General features: G+C 39.5%; 1 protein-coding gene across 1 annotated transcript; it reads left to right on the forward strand.

Annotated features, from left to right (window-relative positions):
* Window positions 1-21,275: 21,275 nt before the first annotated feature.
* On the forward strand, window positions 21,276-22,220 carry LOC102392155 (olfactory receptor 2A2-like). Its single transcript, XM_025290753.3, has one exon. It carries the CDS (start codon window positions 21,276-21,278, stop codon window positions 22,206-22,208), a length of 933 nt encoding a protein of 310 aa, XP_025146538.3. The 3' UTR covers window positions 22,209-22,220.
* The last annotated feature ends 2,109 nt before the right edge of the window (window positions 22,221-24,329 follow it).

The raw sequence follows: 24,329 nt of genomic DNA on the forward strand, positions 1-24,329 counted from the left end.
GGAGTTATACAGAGAAGAGAAGAAGGAGGCAGGAGACAGAGGTGGCCAGAAGGATAAAAGGGGGAAATGAAAAGGAGGGAGACAGATCCAGCCAGTAATCAGTTCCTTAAGTGTTCTCCACCGTCTGGAACACACAGAAATTCACAGAGTTGGGTAGAGTAGAGACGGGTTAGGGAGGAGATACAGGTGACCTGGTGGAGAAAATGGAGAGTCCAAAGGGAGAGAGAGCAGTCAAGCCAGTAATCTCGTACACTAGTGAAAAATGGGTCCTGAAGATTGGGTTCTTAAAGGTACAAAATTGGTAACAAATACATAAAAGCAAAAATTAGGAATCTAGAGTAGAGTTTGGAATTTCAAAAATGCGATGTTAATGAAAAGAAGAAGGAAAAGAAAGAGAGAAAAAACGAACAAAGAAAAACAAACAAGGTCATGAAAATTATAAAGAAACTACAGGTACAAAATTGATAACTAATACCAAAAAGCAAAAATTAAAAATCTAGAGTAGAGTTTGGAATTTCAAAAATACAATGTTAAGAAAAAAAAAAAGAAGAAGAAGAAAAATAAAGAGAGAAAACAAACAAACCAACAAAAACAATGTCGCAAAAATTATAAAGAAAATACAGGTACAAAATTGATATCAAATACCAAAAAGCATAAATTAAAAATCTTGAGTAGAGTTTGGAATTGCAGATATATGATGTTATATAAAAGAAGAAGAGAAAGAAACAGAGGAAAAAAAAAAGTCACAGAAATTATGAAAAAAACTATAGGTACAAAATTGATAACATATACCAAAAGGCTAAAATTAAAAATCTAGAGTAGAGTTTGGAATTTCAAAAATACAATGTTAAAGAAAAGAATAAAAAGAAAAAAAAAAAAAAAACACGGTCAAAAAATTATAAAATATATATATGAAGTTTGCTGAAGAAGAAAAAAAAAATAGGGTCTTTTTTTTTTGTCAAAGTAATAGTTATAAAAGTGAAAATTAAAGGACAATAGAGGACTTAAAAAAATTTTTTTTAATTAAAAAAAAAAGAAAGAAAGATTGATCGTAAAAATAGTAAAAATATATCTAGGTCTTTCTCTGGTTTTGTTGTGAGTATTGTGGGTTCAGTTCATTTTTGGCAGTTCCTTAGTCCGACTTATATTTCTCAAGATCTATAGGCCCCTTCCTATGTAGTCCGTAGTAACCACAGGGTTTTAATCTATGGCCTGTAGCTTCCAAGGCATTTCCCTCTGTTATAGCTTCTTCTGTTTTCTGGTCTCTTCAGTGTCTGGTTCCTGCCCTGACACAAAGAGGATGGTTGAGGACACTATTTTTTTTTTTTTTTTTTAATTTAGGCTCACTTGTTCAGCCGCGCTGTGGGGAGGGAGGGAGGGATGCTGCAAACAGATAACACTGGCGTGCGCTCGCAGTGCCTCAGCCACACTGGGTCTGCCCCCGCTCATGGCTTGTGTAGCCTCCCTGCCCACACTGCTCGAGCTCTAGGTTGTTCCGCCAGGAACAATCAGAGGCCGGCCCTGGGCTGAGCTCCCAGGTCCAAGCCGCTCAGGTTCAGGCACTCGGGTAGTCCTCAGAGGCGCAGACTCGGTTGGGCCTGCGTTTTGTGCTCTTCCCAGATCCGAGCAGCTCAGGTGATGAGGTGTTTGGCGAGCGCCAATGCTGCGACTTATCGCCTCCCTGCCACTCAGTTATCTGGGTGTAAAACCAGCGCACCTTCTCAGGCAGCTGTTGACCGTCCAGACCCCCAAGAAGTTTTAGTTAGCAAAGAAGCCTGCTTACAGTTTTATAGATAGTGTCTCTCTGGGGCTGCGATTGCCCCCTTCCGGCTCTGGCTGCCTGTCACTGGAGGGGGAAGGTCTGCAGCCGGCTATCTCTGTTCAGTCCTTTGTTCTGTGCGCGGGCCTGGCGGTGTCTTAGGTTAGGGCTGGCTTTTCGCGTGGTAGATATCCCACAGTCTGGTTTGCTAGCCCAAATTATTTCGCTCAGATAGCGCTCAGGACATTCGGCCTGATTCTTACCCTAAGGGACACAGCCCTCGCTGCACTTCCCTGCCCAGCCCCCGCTTGCTAATGCCGTGTGCAGGCGTCTGCGCTGATTCTCCGCTGGGGGAGTTACCGTAGGGCTCACAATCCGCGATTTTTAATTGTTTATTTTTTTTTTCCCCTCCCTTTTATGTTGCCCTCTGTGCTTCCAAAGCTCGGCACAGATTCAGCAGTGAGAGGGTTTCCTGGTGTTTGGAGACTTCTCTCTTTTTAAGACTCCCTTCCCTGGACGGAACTCCGTCCCTCCTTCTTTTGTCTCTTTTTTTGTCTTTTATATTTTTTCCTACCTCCTTTCGAAGAGTTGGGCTGCTTTTCTGGGTGCCTGATGTCCTCTGCCGGCATTCAGAAGTTGTTTTGTGGAATTTACTCGACGTTTAAATGCTCTTTTGATGAATTTGTGGGGGAGAAAGTGTTCTCCCCGTCCTACTCCTCCGCCATCTTCTCCCGGCAATCTTGATTCCAGCTTGTGTTTCTTCCAGTCCAGCGTTTCTCATGATGTACTCTGCATAAGTTAAATAAGCAGAGTGACAATATACAGCCTTGATGTACTCCTTTTCCTATTTGGAACCAGTCTGTTGTTCCATGTCCAGTTCTAACTGTTGCTTCCTGACCTGCATACAGATTTCTCAAGAGCAGGTCAGGTGGTCTGGTATGCCCATCTCTTTCAGAATTTTCCACAGTTTATTGTGATCCACACAGTCAAAGGCTTTGGCATAGTCAATAAAGTGGAAATAGATGTTTTTCTGGAACTCTCTTGCTTTTTCCATGATCCAGCGAATGTTGGCCATTTGGTGTCTCGTTCCTCTGCCTTTTCTAAAACCAGCTTGAACATCAAGAAGTTCACGGTTCACACATTGCTGAAGCCTGACTTGGAGAATTTTGAGCATTACTTTACTAGTGTGTGAGATGAGTGCAATTGGGAAGTAGTTTGAGCATTCTTTGGCATTGCCTTTCTTTGGGATTGGAATGAAAACTGACCTTTTCCAGTCCTGTGGCCACTGCTGAGTTTTCCAAATTTGCTGGCATATTGAGTGCAGCACTTTCACAGCATCATCTTTCAGGATTTGAAATAGCTCAACTGGAATCCCATCACCTCCACTAGCTTTGTTCTTAGTGATGCTTTCTAAGGCCCACTTGACTTCACATTCCAGGATGTCTGGCTCTAGGTCAGTGATCACACCATCGTGATTATCTGGTTCATGAACATCTTTTTTGTATAGTTCTTCTGTGTATTCTTGCCATCTCTTCATAATATCTTCTGCTTCTGTCAGGTCCATACCATTTCTGTCCTTTATCGAGCTCATCTTTGCATGAAATATTCCTTTGGTATCTCTGATTTTCTTGAAGAGATCCCTAGTCTTTCCCATTCTGTTGTTTTCCTCTATTTCTTTGCATTGATCGCTGAAGAAGGCTTTCTTATCTCTTCTTGCTATTCTTTGGAACTGCATTCAGATGTTTATATCTTTCCTTTTCTCCTTTGCTTTTCACTTCTCTTCTTTTCACAGCTATTTGTAAGGCCTCCCCAGACAGCCATTTTGCTTTTTTGCATTTCTTTTCTATGGGAATGGTCTTGATCCCTGTCTCCTGTACAATGTCATGAACCTCATTCCATAGTTCATCAGGCACTCTATCTATTAGATCTAGGCCCTTAAATCTATTTCTCACTTCCACTGTATAATCATAAGGGATTTGATTTAGGTCATACCTGAATGGTCTAGTGGTTTTCCCTACTTTCTTCAATTTAAGTCTGAATTTGGCAATAAGGAGTTCATGGGCTGAGCCATAGTCAGCTCCTGGTCTTGTTTTTGCTGACTGTATAGAGCTTCTCCATCTCTGGCTGCGAAGAATATAATCAATCTGATTTCGGTGTTGACCATCTGGTGATGTCCATGTATAGAGTCTTCTCTTGTGTTGTTGGAAGAGGGTGTTTGTTATGACCAGTGCATTTTCTTGTCAAAATTGTATTTGTCTTTGCCCTGCTTCATTCCATATTGCAAGGCCAAATTTGCCTGTTACTCCAGGTGTTTCTTGACTTCCTACTTTTGCCTTCCAGTCCCCTATAATGCAAAGGACATCTTTTTTGGGTGTTAGTTCTAAACGGTCTTGTAGGTCTTCATAGAACCGTTCAACTTCAGCTACTACTAGTATATTAACATGTCACAATAAATCACACCAGAAGTCCTTATTATAAGTCCTTTTCAGAAGTCCAGTCCCCCAAGCCTACATATCTCTGAGATACTCTAAAAGGAGCAGATGATCAAAATTCACCTTAAAAATTAACTAAATCCATGGGGAAATAAATACCGTTTTGTGGACAAGACTGTGCGTGTGTGTATGTGTGTATGTTCTTCAATCCACAAACGAAGCTAATGATGAGCAAATTGAATTCAACAGAGCAAAAAGACAACTCCTCTTTGCTAAATCTTTCCAACATTTGTGACATAACCATCGAGAAGGAGACATTTGACTGAAATGTAAGAAGTCTTCTGAACCACAGAACCTACTTTCCAGGTTCTTAAAAAGATAGGAGTTTGTCAGGTGAAAGTCTAGAAAAGAGTCTTAAAATTTATCTAAGCTTATATAATATAAAGATAGTTTATTCTGTCTCTGAATAGACAGAATATATACTTTCATTTCAAAAAACACTGTTAGTCAATAGGAATATCAGAGTAAAGATTTCCAAAAATTATCTGCTACAGAAGAGCAAAAGAAACACTGACAAAATTTGTTAAAGTCATGTTTTTCTAAACCCAGAAAGTAAAGGCTTGCAAAAGTCTGATGGGTGTTCATCCAAGAAAAAGCTTGTCCCTTGATAAGACATGAGCCCTGTGGAGTTTTAACTTGCTCCCTTGATCATCATTCCAGCTATGTGTGGTAACATAGAAATAACAACCTGCAACCACAGTGAAAACGGGCATCCTTAAAGCCTCTGGGAGGAGTAGACAGGATTACAGGAACAAAATACATATGACGTATAGAAAGAAAGTTACAGTTATGGTATAAAGTTGGATGTTTTGATTAGAACTTAAGAAGAACATAGATCCTGTACTCATAAATTCTAATACAAATTGTGGAATCTAGTCTGAATTTTACAACCAACATTGGAAAAGAGAATGAATTCTTTCAGTTATTATTAGCAATACAAAGATGTATGTAAAGTACAATCACCAAAGAGAAAGAAGGTAAGAAATAAAAAGAAACATTAAGCTTATAAAAGTCAAGTTTTTAAAATGTGTGTGTGTATACACACACACACACACACACACGTATGTATATGTATATAATGGTGTACATTGTAAACCAGACATTTGACAAAGGAGAGAGGAATACATGAGAGAAAATCTTATAATCAGCTCCTTGTAGGTGGCTTTTAAGCATTGGAATTACTCTAGGAAATGGGACGTCATAGGATCTGCTGATTCACTGATGCACAGTAGATAAAATTTGATTTTGGACAACTGAATTTGAGAAGAAACCTTGTGATATAAATTTATGTGTTATCAGCATATGGAATGTGTAGAAATGCCTGGAATTCAAGAGGTGCTATAGAAAGTGAGTAGAAAATAGCTACAAAGCATAAACCCTGAACAATGCCAGTGTTCTTAGATCGAGGAGGGGCATAAAGATCCAGGAAAGGAGTCTGAGAAGGAGCAACACGAAAGGTATAAAGACCACTGGAGGGGTGTAATTTTATAAAGTCAAGTGAGAAATGTTTCACAGAGAGAGAGAGAGCGTGCCAATGAATAATGTAAATACCACAGGCAGGTCAAGTGAGATGACAACTAAGAAATGATCCTTGGATCTAGCAAATAGATAATTCATCTCAGTTCAGTAGCTCAGTCGTATCCGACTCTTTGCAACCCCATGGATGGCAGCACATCAGGCCTTCTGTCCATCACCAACTCCTGGAGTTCACTCAGACTCACGTCCATCGAGTCAGTGATGCCATCCAGCCATCTCACCCTCTGTTGTTCCCTTCTCCTCCCACCTTCAATCTTTCCCAACATCAGGGTCTTTTCAAATGAGTCAGCTCTTTGCATCAGGTCACCATAGTATTGGAGTTTCAGCTTCAACATCAGTCCTCCCAAAGAACACTCAGGACTGATCTCCTTTAGGATGGACTGGTTGGATCTCCTTGCAGTCCAAGGGACCCTCAAGAGTCTTCTCCAACACCACAGTTCAAAAGCATCAATTCTTTGATGCTCAGCTTTCTTTATGCTCTAACACTCACGTCCATACACTACTACTGGGAAAACCATAGCCTTGACTAGACAGACCTTTGTTGGCAAAGTAATGTCTCTGCTTTTGAATATGCTATCTAGGTTGGTCATAACTTTCCTTCCAAGGAGCAAGCGTCCTTTAATTTCATGTCTGCAATCACCATCTGCAGTGATTTTGGAGCAAAATAAAGTCTGTGACTGTTTCCCATCTATTTGCCATGAAGTAATAGGACCGTATGCCATGATCTTAGTTTTCTGAATGTTGAGCTTTAAGGCAAAATTTTCACTCACCTCTTTCACTTTCATCAAGAGGCTCTTAAGTTCTTCTTTACTTTCTGCCCTAAGTGTGGTGTCATCTGCATATCTGAGGTTATTGATATTTCTCCCGGCAATCTTGATTCCAGCTTGTGCTTCTTCCAGCCCAGCATTTCTCTTGATGTACTCTGCATATGAGTTAAATGAGCAGGGTGACAATATACATCCTTGACGTACTCCTTTTCTTATTTGGAACCAGTCTGTTGTTCCATGTCCAGTTCTAACTATTGCTTCCTGACCTGCATACAGATTTCTCAAGAGGCAGATCAGGTGGTCTGGTATTCCCATCTCTTTCAGAATTTTCCACAGTTTATTGTGATCCACACAGTCAAAGGCTTTGGCATAGTCAATAAAGCAGAAATAGATGTTTTTCTGGAACTCTCTTGCTTTTTTGATGATCCAGCGGATGTTGGCAATTTGATCTCTGGTTCCTCTGCCTTTTCTAAAACCAGCTTGAACATTAGGAAGTTCACGGTTCACATATTGCTGAAGCCTAGCTTGGAGAATTTTGAGCATTACTTTACTAGTGTGTGAGATGAGTGCAATTGTGTGGTAGTTTGAGCATTCTTTGGCATTGCCTTTCTTTGGGATTGGAATGAAAACTGACTTTTTCCAGTCCTGTGGCCACTGCTGAGTTTTCCAAATTTGCTGGCATATTGAGTGCAGCACTTTCACAGCATCATCTTTCAGGATTTGAAATAGCTCAACTAGAATTCCATAGCCTCCACTAGCTTTGTTCATACTGATGCTTCCTAAGGTGCACTTGACTTCACATTCCAGGATGTTTGGCTGTACATGAATGATCACACCATCGTGATCAACCTGGTAATGAAGATCCCTTTTGTACAGTTCCACTATGTATTCTTGCCATCTCGTCTTAATATCTTCAGCTTCTGTTAGGTCCATACCATTTCTGTCCTTCATCGAGTCCATCTTTGCATGAAATGTTCCCTTGGTATCTCTAGTTTTCTTGAAGAGATCTCTAATCTTTACCTGTCTATTGTTTTCCTCTATTTCTTTGCACTGATCACTGAGGAAGGCTTTCTTATATCTCCTTGCTGTTCTTTGGAACTTTGCTTTCAGATGCCTATATCTTTCCTTTTCTCCTTTTCCTTTCACTTCTCTTCCATTCACAGCTATTTAAAGCCTCCCCAGGCAGCCATTTTGCGTTTTTGCATTTTTTTTCCCTTGGGGATGATCTTGATCCTTGTCTCCTGAACAATGTCATGAACCTCTGTCCATAGTTCATCAGGCACTGTGTATCAGATCTAGTCCCTTAAATTTCTCACTTCTGCTGCATATTCGTAAGGGATTTGATCTAGGTCATACCTGAATGGTCTAGTGGTTTTCCCTACTTTCTTCAATTTAAGTCTAAATTTGGCAATAAGGAGTTCATGATCTGAGCCACAGTCAGCTCCCGGTCTTGTTTTTGCTGACTGTATAGAGCTTCTCCAACTTTGGCTGCAAAGAATATAATCAATCTGATTTCAGTGCTGACCATCTGGTGATGTCCATGTGTAGAGTCTTCTCTTGTGTTGTTGGAAGAGGGTGTTTGCTATGACCAGTGCGTTCTCTTGGCAAAACTCTATTAGCCTTTGACCTGCTTCATTCTGTAGGCCTTCATTCTTCAAGGCCAAATTTGCCTGTTACTCCAGGTATTTCTTGGCTTCCTACTTTTGCACTCCAGTCCCCTATAATGCAAAGGACATCTTTTTTGGGTGTTAGTTCTACAAGGTCTTGTAGGTCTTCATAGAACCATTCAACTTCAGCTTTTTCAGCATTATTGGTTCGGCATAGACTTGGATTACTGTGATATTGAATTATTTGCCTTGTAAATGAACAGAGATCATTCTGTCATTTTTGAGATTGCATCCAAGTACTCCATTTCGGACTCTATTGTTGACCATGATGGCTACTCCATTTCTTCTAAGGGATTCCTGCCCACAGTAGTAGATATGATGGTCATCTGAGTTAAATCCACCCATTCCAGTCCATTTCAGTTTGCTGATTCCTAGAATGTCAACGTTCACTCTTTCCATCTCCTCTTTGACCACTTCCAATTTGCCTTGATCCATGAACCTAACATTCCAGGTTCCTATGCAATATTGCTCTTTACAGCATTGGACCTTGCTTCTATCACCAGTCACATCCACAACTGGATATTGTTTTTGCTTTGGCTCTGTCTCTTCATTCTTTCTGGAGTTATTTCTCCACTGATCTCCTGTAGCATATTGGGCATCTACTGACCTGGGGAGTTCCTCTTTCAGTATCCTGTCATTTTGCCTTTTCATACTGTTCATGGGGTTCTCAAGGCAAAAATACTGAAGTGGTTTGCCATTCCCTTCTCCAGTGGGCCACATTCTGTCAGATCTCTCCACCATGACCCACCCATCTTTGGTGGCCCCACATGGCATGGCTTAGTTTCACTGAGTTAGACAAGGCTGTAGATTGTCTAGTTTTCTGTGATTATGGTTTCAATGTGTCAGAGAGGCATCAGAGAGCAGACACACTGAAACCATAATCACAGAAAACTAGTCAATCTAATCACATGGACCACAGCCCTGCTATTTACCTGGGGCCAAACTATGTTGGAGGTATTGAAGATAATGGTGACCTCCTCCAAAAGATCCATGCATGAACTGCTACACTCACTACCCCCAATCCTGCAGCAGGCCACCTCGAACCCATGTCCCCTTGGAGACTCCTGGACACTCACAGGCAAGTATGGGTCAGTCTCCCATGGGATGACTGCTCCCTTCTTCTGGGTCCTGGTGCACAAGGTTCTGTTTATGCCCTCCAAGAGTCTTTTCCCCAGTCGTGTTTAAGTTCTGGTAGATTTATGTTGTGTTTAATGGCGACCTCCTCCAAGAGGGCTTATGCCATACCCAAATCTGCTGCACCTAGAGCCCCTGTCCCTGTGGCAGTCCACTGCTGACCCTTTTCTCCACAGGAGACACTCAAACGCAGTTCTGTCTCAGTCTCTGTGGAATCTCTGGGCCCTGGCGCACACAAGATTTGTTTGAGCCCTCTCAGTGTCTCTGGCAGAAATGGGGTTTGATTCTAAACCTGAATTCACCCCCTCCTACCATCTTGCTGGGGCTTCTCCTTTGCCCTTGGTTGCCGGCTATCTCTTCACTGTCACTCAAGCACCTACCATCTTACTGGGGTTTCTCTGACCTTGAATGTGGGGTGTCACCTCAAGGCCAGTCCAACGAAGCACAGCCACTGCTCCTGACCTTGGATGTGGGGTAAACACATAATTAGTGTCTTTAAAATTTAGAGTTTCACATTCTAACCCACTGTGTGCAAGTCAGATAGGAACAGAGATTTTATTGCTTGAGAGAAGTTCTTGAGAGAGGGTTTGAATTCATAGCATAAGCTGGAGGCTGGCCTTCACTAGGGAGAAAACTCATGACTCCTTAGTAAGAGAAGGCAAGTTGGGATAAATGCAAAGATTAATTAATTAATGTGTTAGTAGTGTACAAACTCATCTTCTTGTTTCTGTGTTCTCAGTTACCCTCACTTACTAGCTGAGACTATGGGTGGAAGGACTTATAAAAGCTTAAAGAAAGAAAATAAGAGAAAAAGTCATCTGAGAAAAGACCAGTGAAATACAGTACACTTTCTGGGAACATCAAAGGCCAAATCAATGTGAACACTCATGAATTTAAGGGATCTGAGTCATCACGCTTTGTGTTGTCTCTGGATTCATGGGTGCAGGCAAAGCCATGCCTCATCTAAAGTCAATGCTTACAACGATGTGTTTACAACAGAAAGGGACAGAAGCCTCTCTAAATGTAGAACATATATTTCTGGAAAAAGTGTTTTCAAAATGGGATGCATACTTAAAAAGTATATTAAAGCAGGAAAGCACTGAGGCCATAGGATTCCATCTCCAAAGCTTCCCAAGTAATGATTACTATTTGCAATGGAAAATTTCTATAATTATTACACATTAACACTTTTCAGCAGACAGAGATTGTTCACTCCCTGAGAGAGAGAGTTCTCTGAGGGGCTACTTTAATAAGGTCCATGGGAGTGATATTTATTACATTATGAATCTTTCTAAAATTAGGATATAGAAGCAGAATCGATGTCAAGAATATACTGTGGGACACAATCAATAGAGTATGACTTTTCTGTAAAAATTTTTTATAACAAGATTCTCTTGAATACAGAGATCTTTGCCATTTTTCTTGAGATTTTCTCCTGCATAAGCAGGGGCACACACACAGAGAGACACAAACTCTTTTAGATAACAAATCAAGAGACCCAGAGGGAAGGGAGAGTGTTTGTACTACTTTGTGGGAAAAAATGGAGAAAGGTAAAAAGAGACATAGTAATTGTTCCCTGAGCTCCACAGGACTCTGTCTGGGGAATGGGTTGGTTTTAGGTGATCAGACTCTAAAGCACTCAGACCTAGAGACTCCTGAATTCTGTTTCCTCCGTCAGTACGGAAAAGGTGTCTGGGACTTATCATCCTTGTACTCGCTTCAGGGAGCAGGCAACTCAGCTCCAACCATTTCCATCTCTGTAAGTTTCCTGTACATTCAATCCCAATTTAATTAATTCCAGCAATTGTACCACAACCCCTTTGTACAAATTATTATTTTTACAATGGTTACCAGGTACAGAAGAGCAGGACAGAAGACTGGAAACAATTATCAGGTTTAGGAAGAAGGAAAAGCCACCTTCATGAAGACCCTGGCACTGTGCCTGGGATCTCAGAATAACCTCTGATACTCATGCTGTCTAAATGTAGGTTTCTTACTCCTCCTAATCAGAGTCCCTCCCTGGTGTTGCTTATAGGAAGGAAGGGGCTGGTGAAACTCAATGTCCCTGAGTCTTGGTATCAAACAAAAAGGGGCAGAAGAGCCATCTAGAGCTGATGCTTCTCCTACCAAATGATGAAGCGGGAAGTCTTGTGTGACTTGTCTTCCACTGTCTTTCATTTCTTCCCCTGCTAAGGACCATCTGCTCCTGGAAATATCCTCCTGCCAGGAAGTGAGAACACGGAGGCTCCTTTCTTTGCTGCCCAGTAAGGAGGCTTTAGTAAAGAACAGGGAGAAATCCTCTAGCCATGTGATAAAGATCCCATTAGTATTTCTTTTGTAGCAGAGAAGCTGGTATAAGTACCAGGTTAGCTTATCGTGATTTGTTGTCCAGTGTTACTGTCCAGGGATGGTTGTCCTCCTCTGAGGATAACTCTTTGTCATCCTCACACAAATGTGACTGCCATTGTCACTTACCAATTTGGGGGGAAAGTTCTAGCTGGTAACAATATGGTAAAATGTCCCTATTGCAAAAGATATTTCTCTATTTTGTAATGGTTGAAATTAAAATAAATCATTGTTAAGTATTACCAAATGGATAAGGAAAATCAGCGTAATCCTATCTTTGTAATGTTACAGTCAGGCATAGTATTTCTAACAACTTCCTCTCAGTTCAGTTCAGTTGCTCAATCATGTCAGACTCTTTGCAGCCATGAATAGCAACACGCCAGGCCTCCCTGTCCATCACCAACTCCCGGAGTTCACTCAAACTCATGTCCATCGAGTCATTGATGCCATCCAGCCATCTCATCCTCTGTCGTCCCCTTCTCTTCCTGACCCCAATCCCTCCTGACATCAGGGTCATTTCCAATGAGTCAACTCTTCGCATGAGGTGGCCAAAGTATTGGAGCTTCAGCTTCAACATCAGTCCTTCCAATGAACACCCAGGACTGATCTCCTTTAGGATGGACTGGCTGGACCTCCTTGCAGTCCAAGCGACTAGCAAGATTCTTCTCCAACACCACAGTTCAAAAGCATCAATTCTTCGGTGCTCAGCTTTCTTCACAGTCCAATTCTCACATCCATACATGACCACTGCAAAAACCATAGCCTTGACTAGATGGACCTTTGTTGGCAAAGTAATATCTCTGCTTTTCAATATGCTATCTAGGTTGGTCATAACTTTCCTTCCAAGGAGTAAGCGTCTTTTAATTTCATGGCTGCAGTCACCATCTGCAGTGATTCTGGAGCCCAAAAAATAAAGTCTGACACTGTTTCCACTGTTTCCCCATCTATTTCCCATGAAGTGATGGGACAAGATGCCATGATCTTTGTTTTCTGAATGTTGAGCTTTAAGCCAACTTTTTCACTCTCCTCTTTCATTTTCATCAAGAGGCTTTTGAGTTCCTCTTCACTTTCTGCCATAAGGATGGTGTCATCTGTATATCTGAGATTATTGATATTTCTCTTGGCAATCTTGATTCCAGCTTGTGCTTCTTCCAGCCCAGCGTTTCTCATGATGTACTCTGCATATAAGTTAAATAATCAGGGTGACAATATACAGCCTTGATGTCCTCCTTTTCCATTTGGAACCATTCTGTTGTTCCATGTCCAGTTCTAACTGTTGCTTCCTGACCTGCATATTGGTTTCTCAAAAGGCAGGTCAGGTGGTCTGGTATTCCCATCTCTTTCAGAATTTTCCATAGCTTATTGTGATCCACACAGTCAAAGGCTTTGGCATAGTCAATGAAGCAGAAATAGATGTTTTTCTGGAACTCTCTTGCTTTTTTGATGATCCATCAGATGTTGGCAATTTGATCACTGGTTCCTCTGCCTTTTCTAAAACCAGCTTGAACACCTGAAAATTCAAGTATTGCTGAAGCCTGGCTTGGAGAATTTTGAGCATTAATTTACTAGTGTGTGAGATAATTGCAATTGTGTGGTAGTTTGAGCAGTCTTTGGCATTGCCTTTCTTTGTGATTGGAATGAAAACTGACCTTTTCCAGTCCTGTGGCCACTGCTGAGTTTTCCAAATTTGCTGGCTAACTTCCTCGACACTACAGTAATTTCCTTATTCTCACCCCTATTTCCGCATTTTAATAGTATAATTCTAGTCAATATTTAGGAGGCTAACAGAGTTTTCGTGTTCATATTGCCTGGCTTCTGTTGTGTATAAGATAAGAGTTGATGATCCGCTAACACGAAGTTACTGGAAAGGCATTCTCCATAGACCTGACCTGTGCTTATAAGCTATCAGAGTCCTGTCAGCTAGTTTAAGTGTTAGACCAAAGGGTTTCACTTCTGCAGCAAGTCAAGGAAAGCAGTGATTATTTCCTGTAGATGTGAGGTAAGATCATTGGAAAAGACCCTGTTTCTGGGCAAGATTAAAGGCAGGAGGAGAAGTAGGGGATAGAGGATGAAATGGTTGGATGGCATCACCGACTTGATGGATGTGAGTCTGAGCAAGCTCCAGGAACTGGTGATGGGCAGGAAAGCCTAATGTGCAGCAGTCCATGGAGTCACAAATAGTTGGACATGACTGAGTGACTGGACTGAACTGAGGAGATGTTCTAGGACTAATGCATATATAAAGATACAACCTTTTGATAGTCATCTTGCAATGTAAAATTATATATAATGCTTATTAATGCTACTTATAATTTTCTTACTAAACTTTTCTCAGTATATATAATATAATGTAGTAATTTAAATATATTAACTGAATCTCCTCTAAGGTATATTCTAATATGTGACAAGTATATTCTTTTAACCTGTAATGACAACATATCTGAAATACAGAACGAATTTTAGAGATATTGAGCATTGGGAGCTGGACTTAGAAACGAATGGCAAATAACAGGGAGATCCCAATAGAGATGACAAAGAAAGACAGTTGTTTGAGAGCACAAGTCTGGGAGCCAAAGAATCAGGCAGTTATCAGGGAGCTACTACTTGTAAGATAACTCAAGCTACTGCAGATTAGATTTATCTGCAAATATATGAATTTGTACCGAAGGGAAATTCTACATTAAACTAAGTTGCTAAGTCCCTAAGCAGACAACTCAAGACAGGAAGATAGACCAGAACTGGCTGTTAAACCAACAGCCAGTGTAGAGAACTTGAATGCTGTGATGTTTATGCTAACATTTATTGTAACATCAGTACCTAAATTTTGAATGTTACAGGCATGCACTGATATAGGATGAAGGCTTTGGAGTCACTTTTATTAGCTGGCTGACCCAACCTGCTTGAGAGTATCTATGAGTTCATGTATGTATGATGTATGTTCACATATTTTGCCCAATTTAAATTGGATTATCTATCTTTTCAGTATCAATATACAGAAATTCTTTACATATTCTGAATATGAACACTATTGATTGCTTATGTTATAAATATTTCCTTCCACTCTGTAGATTTCACTTTTATTCTCTTAATGATGCCTCTAGGTAGATAGGAGTTAAGTTCTTAATTTTATCAATCTTTTCTTTAATACTGTTTTTTATTTTGTTGCAGAAACTTTTCTCCTCTCTGAGGCTTTCACTATAAATCATTAATTAATGTTCTACAAAGCTTGTTTTCATCTTTTATGATTAATTCTAAAACCTACATGATTTTTTGTAGTATACTGGTAGAAGTCATGTTTTAGGTTTTATCCAGAATTATTTATTAAAAACCCCAGTGCCTTTGTCTTGGTTCAAGTATGTATGTGTAAGCGTGCTTGTGTGCATACATTTCTGAATTTCTGAGTAACCTTGCTGTTTGATGGGTCTGTTTATTTATCCTTGCTCCAATACAATAGTGACTGACTGTATAAAGGCACTACAACCCTGTAGGTCTCAGTATTCCACCGAGTAAGTACTTTTACTTCATTCTTTAAAATTGCCTTATTCTTCTTCATCTTTTATAATTTCATATGAAATTTATAGTTAGGGTCTCAATTTCTACACCTGAACTAACCTTGGATTCTGATTTTTATTTTATTGAACCAATAGAACAATTTGGAGAGATTTGCAATCTTTACAAAATGATCATTCCATAAACAAAGTATGTAAGTCTCCCCATTTGTACATCATCCTTGAGCCCAAATTTTTGGATATTTGCTTATTTGTAATAGTAGATCATCTATAAATATTTATTTTTAATATATGCACGTGTGTTTTCAATAATTATATTTTATTTTCCATTTTAATTCCTAGCCCTGCTACTTTTTCTTTTTGTCTTAATGTCAGATGGTTCCTGAATCAACATTAAAAAGAAGTGGTTTTAATAAGATATGTTAAAATCATTTCCTAACTCAAAGGGAAAGCTTTTAAAGTTTTACTATCATTAATAATGTTTTTGTTTGTTTTTCTGGGGTAAACAAGTTTCCTGCTGTATAAAGTTTACTTATTTCATAGGGAATAAGCACACCATGCATTTTCCTCTTTTAGCAGATTGCTCACCTTATCCTGACTTTGTAGCATCCTTTGTATGCCCACCTGTGCTTAGGTCTTATATCAGTATTGCCACTACTGTCACTGTAGACATAAACCCTTTTTTCATTATTTTATTATCAGTCTTTTTTGGTTTGGGGTGTTCATGTATGCTTGTGTGCATTTATGTGTAGGTGTGAGTGTTCTAAGAAGTTCATAAGTAGATTTTCTGTTTTTAATCTAATATGGTCATCTTTGTCTTTTGCTGGATGAATATAATTCATTTACATTTGATACATTAATGGATATACATAGACTTATTTATATCAGCATATTTGTGTTTCTGAATATCAACAATTTTTTTGCTTCTCTTTTTCTATTTTCTTGCCTTTTACCTTCCTTTTGATTGATAATGCTTTAGTGTTTCATTTATTGGCACTGTAATGTGAAAATCATAGATTCTACATCACTTTCTATTGATGGTAATCTATAAGTGCTAACATCAACATTAATAATTTATTGTAATGAATTTAAAATCTTTCAATATTATAAGCCTCTTGAAAAAGGTAGTATTCTTCATGATCAAATACATCTCTTCATTTATTTTTAAAATTTTACTTTTGTAATTTTAAGCATCAAAATCATTTTATAGCTCATAAGTTATTAAATATAAGGTCATATTTTATTATAATGTTTGTTCAATATTACTTACATGTGTTTGATTAACTCAGAATTCACTTCTGAGCTTATTAAGGAAGAACTTTTATTAGAATACTAAAGAGATATAGAAGGAAATGGCAACCCACTCCAGTGTTCTTGCCTGGAGAATCCCAGGGATGGCGGAGCCTGGTGGGCTGCTGTCTGTAGGGCTGCACAGAGTCAGACATGACTGAAGCGACTTAGCAGCAAAGAGATATATGCCCCAAACATTTATAATTTACATAGGATAAATCTCTTCTTTTGTTCTCATTCCTTCAAGAGAGTTCCTGCGGTTGTTGTCACGTTCTTGACTGAGAGCTTCTCTGCCTCTTGGTGTATATTTAATACCTTTTGTCTTCGGATCTTGTGCTGCTGATAAGAAATCTGCTGTCAGTGAAATTGTTGTTCCTGTGTAGATACTTTTATTTTACCTTTAATGTTTTTTTAGTATTTCCTTTTGATCTCGGAACAATTAAATATTGAAATACTGTAAGAAAACTTTTAAGGAGGCAAATAAAATTATAGCTTTTATTAAATATTAAAACTTTTTTTAAAAACTAACAGTAATTTGTAGGTAGCCCTAGGAAACCATTTTTTTTAAACAGGAAAATAATGGTCAAATATTTGTGTTTGTTTATATTTATTAAGAATTTATATTTAATCTATCTTAATCTCAAATTTTTATATTAAGATTAATTTTATCTTCAATTATCAGAAGTTCTTCGATGTCATTATGGGTACATTTACCTTTACTCTACTCTTTCAGAATACATTTTTATCATGTTGGAGATTAAGTAAGGTCTTTCTACAATCTGGGGTACTTTTGGTAAACCTCTTCTAATACCACTTCTTCAGTTCAGTTCAGTCACTCAGTCGTGTCTGACTCTTTACAACCCCGTGGACTGCAGTATGCCAGGCCTCCCTGTCCACTCACCAGACAGGTCAAATCCAACATCCAGAATTCCGTGAGTGTAAAGTATATTCTGCTCCTTTTGGTAGTGAGTGTACATCAGAAGTGCAGACTATCTTTTTTAGAACTGCTCCTGAGCTACGGAGTGGGGGATGGAATCAGGGCAAGTTAAAATGCTACAGATGTCTCCCATTGATTTTCAGGTTGATGGTTTGTTTTCTGTATTAAGCATGTGTGCTGCTGCTATAGCTTTTGATTAGATTCCAGAAGTCCAAAGAGGCTTCTTTTGACAGGGGTTTCCATATTGTATGTTGCTTTTCTAGAGAGAAGTACTTTTTTGATTTTTCTATTCCGTCTTTTAACCATGTCCCTCCAGGGAGTTAATAATTTCCTGATTTTACTCAGACATTTTAGCAAGTGGTCTGTAAAGATATTCAATTTTTCACTTAATGACAGGTGTCAGTCCCTTTTTCTTAAAGCAGATTTTTTACATTTATATATAGGAATATGTACTCCTCACGGCTCAAATTTTTCAGTACAGTTGAGTGATTAATGTTGTGTGGAAAAAGGCTAATGAACGTCAGTAGCTATATTATCTGTCAAAATGCATGGAAATTAGAACTTTTAATTCCCATTAGCCTCTTCCCAATATATACACTGTTACGTATTTAGTTCAGCCTTGTTCTAGGTCCCAGAGGACACTTCCAGAATTCTTTGTACAGTATGTCTGCTTATTTTTGTAAATGTATTGCTACTTTCCTTGATCTGTATTTTTACAGTGTGAATTTTCTTTCTAGGATGACTTCTTCCCTGTTTGAAATGAAATCTTGGAATTTCCTTCAGTAAGAATAGTTGAATCCAGACGATCTCAGCTCAAGACGAGTTTTGTGTGCATGCTAAGTCACTTCAGTGGTTTCTGCCTCTTAGCTGTTTTTAAAGAAGAGTGTGGTGTAGGGTATGTAGTCTCTAATCTTGCCAGAAACTGAAATCTAAATCTCAATGTTTGTAAACTATATCCTTCAAATTTGAACACTTGACTTTTAACTTCCCATTTCACAATTGGGGGAAATGGTTTTCTTATGATTTCTTGTATTTCACCTCCCATAACAGCTGATTTTTGTTGACTTTTGTAATATTCATTTTACATTGTTAAGATCTGTACTGTTCACATTCTGTTTAGTCATTATCCTTACCACAATTTTGACCATTCTTCCCCTATTAAAATGAATTTAATGCTGCATGATAGTTCTCTAGTCACAATTCATGCATATATCTGCAATATACAATTGACTGACAAAGATTTTTTTCCAAGGTATATGTTAGGGTCATATTTTATGAGTTTTTACATGTATCAAAATTATATATATGTATGTGCATCTCTGAATGTATATATAGGGACTATATTTTACTGTCAGTTCAGTTCAGTTCAGTTGCTCAGTCATGTCTGACTATTTGTGACCCCATGAATCGCAGCACACCAAGCCTCCCTGTCCATCACCAACTCCCAGAGTTCACTCAGACTCACGTCCATCGAGTCAGTGATGCCATCCAGCCATCTCATCCTCTGTCGTCCCCTTTTCCTCCCGCCCCCAATCCCTCCCAGCATCAGTAAAATACATAATATATACAGGGCTCCCCAGTGGGGTGCTAATTGTAAAGAACCCACCTGCCAATGCATGAGACATAAAAAATGTAGGTTTCATCCCTGAGTTGGGAAAACAGATCACCCAGATGAGGGCATGGTAACCTAGTATTCTTGCCTGGAGAATCCCGTGGACAGGGGAGCCTGGTGGGCTACAGTTTATAGGGTCACAAAGAGTCAGACATAACTGAAGCGACTTACACACACACACACACACACACACACACACTGATACATGTAAATGTGTTGTTGTTGTTGTTCAGTCACATATCCTATCCAACTATGTGCAACCCCATGACTACAGCATGGCAGTCTCCCCTCCTCACTGTCTCCTGGTTGTTCAAACGCATGTCCATTGAGTGATGATTCCATCCAACCATCTCATCCTCTATCACCCCCTTCTCCTCCTGACCTCAATCTTTCCCAGCACGGTCTTTTCTAATGAGTCAGCTCTTCACATCAGGTGGCCAAAATATTGGAGTTTCAGCTTCAGCATCGGTCCTTCCAAGGAATATTCAGGGTTGATTTCCTTTAGGATTGACTAATTTGATCTTGCTATCCAAGGGACTCTCATGGTATCCAAGGGACACCATGGTTCAAAAGCATCAGTTTTTCAGTGCTCAGACTTCCTTATGATCCAACTCTCACATCCATACATGACTACTGGAAAAACCATAGTTTGGACAATACGGACATTTGTCAGCAAAGTGATATCTCTGCTTTTTAATATACTGTCTAGGTTGGTCATAGTTTTCCCTCCAAGGAGGAATTATCTTTTAATTTCATGGCTGCAGGCACTGTTCAACCAAGATCTGGAAGCTTTTGGTTCATGTACTTTTGAAGCCTGTGCACAGTGATTTTGGAGCCCAAGAAAATAAAATCTGTCACTGTTTCCATTTTCCCCCCATCTATCACCATCAAGTGATGGGACAGGTGCCATGATCTTTGTTTTTTGAATCCTGAATTTTAAGCAAGCTTTTTCACTCTCCTCTTTCACTTTCATCAAAAGGCTCTATATTCCTCTTCACTTTCTGCCATTAGGGTAGTATCATCTGCATATTTGAGATTATTGATATTTCTCCCAGCAATCTTGATTCCAGGTTATGATTCATCCAGCCTGGCATTTCGCAGATGTGCTCTGCATATAAGTTAAATAAGCTGGGTGACAATATACAGCCTTGACAAACTCCTTTCCCAATTTTGAGCCAACCTGTTGTTCCATGTCCAGTTTTAACTGTTGCTTCTTGACCTGAAAGCAGGCTCCTCAGGAGGCAGGTAAGATGGTCTGGTATTCCCATCTCATGAATACTTTTCCACAGTTTGTTGTGATCCACACAGTCAAAGGCTTTAGCATAGTCAATGAAGCAGGAGTAGATTTTTTCTGGAATTCTCTTGCTTTTTTATGATCCAATGGATATTGTTAATTTGATCTCTGGCTACTCTGCCTTTTGAAATCCAGCTTATAGATCTGGAATATTGTGGCTCATGTACTTTTGAAGCCTAGTTTGCAGGAGTTTGAGCATTACTTTGTTAGCATTTGAAATGTGTGCCACTGTATGATAGTTTGAATATTCTTCGGTGCTGTCTTTCTTTGGGTTTGGAATGAAAACTGAGTTTTTCTAGTCCTGTGGCCACTGCTGAGTGGAGTGCAGCACTTTCACAGTATCATCTTTTAGGATTTTTAATAGCTCAGCGATATTTCCATCACCACACTAGCTTTGTTTATATATATTATATAAACATATAATATATGTAATATAATAATGTTGCAGGAAGAAGGACCCCTACAAGAGTCTAGGAATAAATCATCAATATGTGAATATGGCTTCACTTTAGTCTTAAGTGTTCTAGAAAGTTAATACAGTGTCCATTTGGAGAAAATAAGTGATAAACAAAAAATGAATAAAAATTAGTGAAACCTATATACTGTATACTAGTGTGGATTATAATCCCTAATACTTACCAGTAATAGCAACCCACTCCAGTATTCATGCCTGGAAAATCCCATGGACCGAAGAGCCTGCGGGGCTACAGTTCATGGGGTCACAAAGAGTCGGACATGACTGAGCGACTTCACTTTCACAATAAAAACTAAGAAACAAAAAGGCAAAGGAATTTTGAAGAAAAAAACTTCAGGGAGGTAGGGACAACACAAGCTTCCTCTGAATTCACTTCACATAAATAATTCCTATCTTCTTTGCTATCCAGCCCTGACCTTCCCATCACACTTCAGTCCTTTGCAGACTGTCACTGGCAATGGAGGGCAACCAATCACAGATCACAGAATTCATCCTGGTGGGATTTCAGCTCAGTGAAGACTTGGAGTTGCTCCTCTTTGGTATCTTCTCCCTGTTATATGCATTCAACCTGCTGGCAAATGGCATGATCTTGGGACTCATTTGGTTTGACCCTAGACTGCACTCCCCCATGTATTTCTTCCTTTCCCACCTGGCCATCATTGACATATCCTATCCTTCCAGCAATTTGCCCACCTTGCTGGAAAACCTAGTGAAACACACAAAAAACATCTCCTTTGACCCTTGCACTGTGCAGATGCTTTTCAGTTTGACTTTTGGATCTACAGAGTGCCTCATTTTGTTGGCGATGTCCTATGACAGGTATGTAGCGATCTGCCATCCCCTCCAGTACACGGTCATCATGAACTGGAGAGTGTGCTCCATCCTGGCCATTGCTTGCTGGGTGTGTGGATTTGCCCTGGCCCTGGTCCAAGTAATTCTCTTGTTAAGATTACCCTTCTGTGGCCCTCAGAAGGTGAACCACTTCTTCTGTGACATTCACTCTGTCCTCAAATTGGCCTGTGGTGACATCTGGATCAATGAAATATTCCTCTTTGCTGATGGTGTTCTTATCTTAATCGGGCCTCTTGCCCTGATGTTGGTCTCCTATATGCGTATTCTCTGGGCCATCCTGAAGATCCAGTCAAAGGAGGGCCGCAAGAAAGCCTTCTCCACCTGCTCCTCCCACCTCTGTGTGGTTGGGTTCTACTTTGGCTTAGCCATAATTGTTTACATGGTTCCCGACAACAGTCAACGAGAAGAACACCTGAAGATCCTTTTCCTGTTTTATACTCTTTTCAACCCATTGCTGAACCCTCTTGTCTACAGTGTAAGAAATGCTCAAGTGAAGGCTGCCTTCCACAGAGTACTGCAGAAGAAGAGGACAACATGAAGGAGGGTCCAGTTTTGGTTCAGTGCATTCTTTTCCCTTCAGAGATGTGATTGCTGGTGCAAGAAAACTTAAAATTCCCCAGAAAGTGACATGATTTAATGAAAAGCATTACTGCAGAGTAGCATCAGCAAGATGGAAGAATAGGAATCCCTAAGCCTCCATTCCTCCATGGAGACAAGACCATACAGACCTAATTTCCTTTGTTAAAATATCAGAAGTTGGATAATTGAGTGCTGCACCCCAGAAAAGCACAATGCCAAGAAGAGATACAATAAGTGTTCAGGCAAATTTATGGTACTGTATCCGCCATACCTACTCCCCTTCCACGGCAATGTGTCAGGAATAGGAGAAAATCTCCACCTCCCAGATCTCCCTCAAGGGGGAAAAAGAAGAATGGATCGTTCAGACTACTTTTAGCTTTTCAGGGAGTGATCTGAGAGTTTGTTAGTTGTCTTGCCTCTGAAGCACTGATGGAAGTGGCAGTTTGGACTCCTGGTTAGGATCCCTGAGAAAACCTGCAAGGAACGAAACTTTTTAAAGATACAGAGATACTTTGGATTTTCAAAATTCTTGGAGATCTGCACCTGTATCTCATTCTTGTCTTAACGTAAAATTTCTTGTTAATGTGTGATATTGAGTTTCCTTGCAGTTGCTTCCTGGCCATCTGTATATCTTCTTTGATGAGCTGTCTGTTTAGGGCAGCAGAGGATGTGATGATGGTTAGATGACATTACTGACTCAGTGGACATGAATTTGAGCAAATTCCTGGATGTAGTGAAAGTCAGAAGAATCTGGCATGTTCAGTCCATGGAGTCACAGATTTGGACATGACATAGCAAATGAATAAAGCAACAACTCTTTGCATCTTTTGCCCATTTTTATGTAATGAATTGTATTTTTAAAGAAATTTTTGATCACAGCAAAATTCAGTGGAAGGGACAGAAATGCCCTGTACACCCCCTACCTCCCCACATGTATAAGCTCCCCCATTACCAACGACCCTCCCTAGAGTGGCATGTTTGTTATTATTCATGCACCTATATTAACAGTTCATCATCACCCAAAGTCTATAGTGTACATTTGAATTCACTCACGATGTTGTACATTCTGTGTTTTGGACAAGTGTTTAATTATGTGTATCCACATTATATTATCATACTCAATATTTTCAGTGCCCTAAAAATCACCTCTTCCTTCCTCCCTTCAGTTCTAATCCTTGACAACCACTGATCTCTTAACTGCTTCCATAGTTTTGGCTTTTCCAAATATTTGGGGAGGAATTATAGAGTATGTATGTATAATATAGTTTTCCACACTGGTTCTGTTCACTCAGTCAAATGCCTTTAAGTTTCCTCTTTTTTTCTTTGCTTGATAGTTCATTTCTGAACTCTCTTCCGTTGTCTGGATGCAGCACAGTTTATCCATTTACCAACTGAAGCACACTTTGATGGCTTCCAAGTTTAGGCAATTATGAACAAAGTTGCTTTAAACATCTCTGTGCAGGTTTTTGTGTAGATGCATGTTTTCAAATCCTTTGGATACATACCAAGTACTGCATTTGGTAGATTGTATAGTAAGAGTAGGTTTAGTTGTTTTTTTTTAACTATGAAATTGCCTTTCAATATGACTGTATCATTTTACATGAATGAAAATGAATTCCACTTCAGAAGTATGTGAAAGTTCTTGTTGATCCACATCATTATCAGTGGTGTTGTCGGTGCTCTGGAGTTTAGCCATTCCACTAGGTGTATAGTGATAATTCATTGCTGTCTTCATTTACTTCCCTCGTGATAGAGATATGGAGCATCTTTCCGTGTGCTCATTTGCAATCTGTATTTTTTTTTCATTTTTAAAATTTATTTTTAAATTAAAGACTGTTTTTCTTTTTTTAATTTTAGAGTTGGAAGAAAATTGCTTTACAGTGTTGAATAAACATTGTAAACGTGCTGCCATACAACATGAATCAGCCATAAGTATACATAAGCCCCCTCCTTATTGAACCTCCATTCCCCACTGCTGCCCCATTCCATCCCTCTAGGTTGCTGCGGAGCAGGCTGAGTCCAAGTGTTGTACAGCAACTTTATACTCGCTATCTATGTGAACATGGTCATGTGTGTGTTT

The sequence above is a fragment of the Bubalus bubalis genome, chromosome 8, assembly GCF_019923935.1.
Source record: "Bubalus bubalis isolate 160015118507 breed Murrah chromosome 8, NDDB_SH_1, whole genome shotgun sequence".
Lineage (NCBI taxonomy): Eukaryota > Metazoa > Chordata > Mammalia > Artiodactyla > Bovidae > Bubalus > Bubalus bubalis.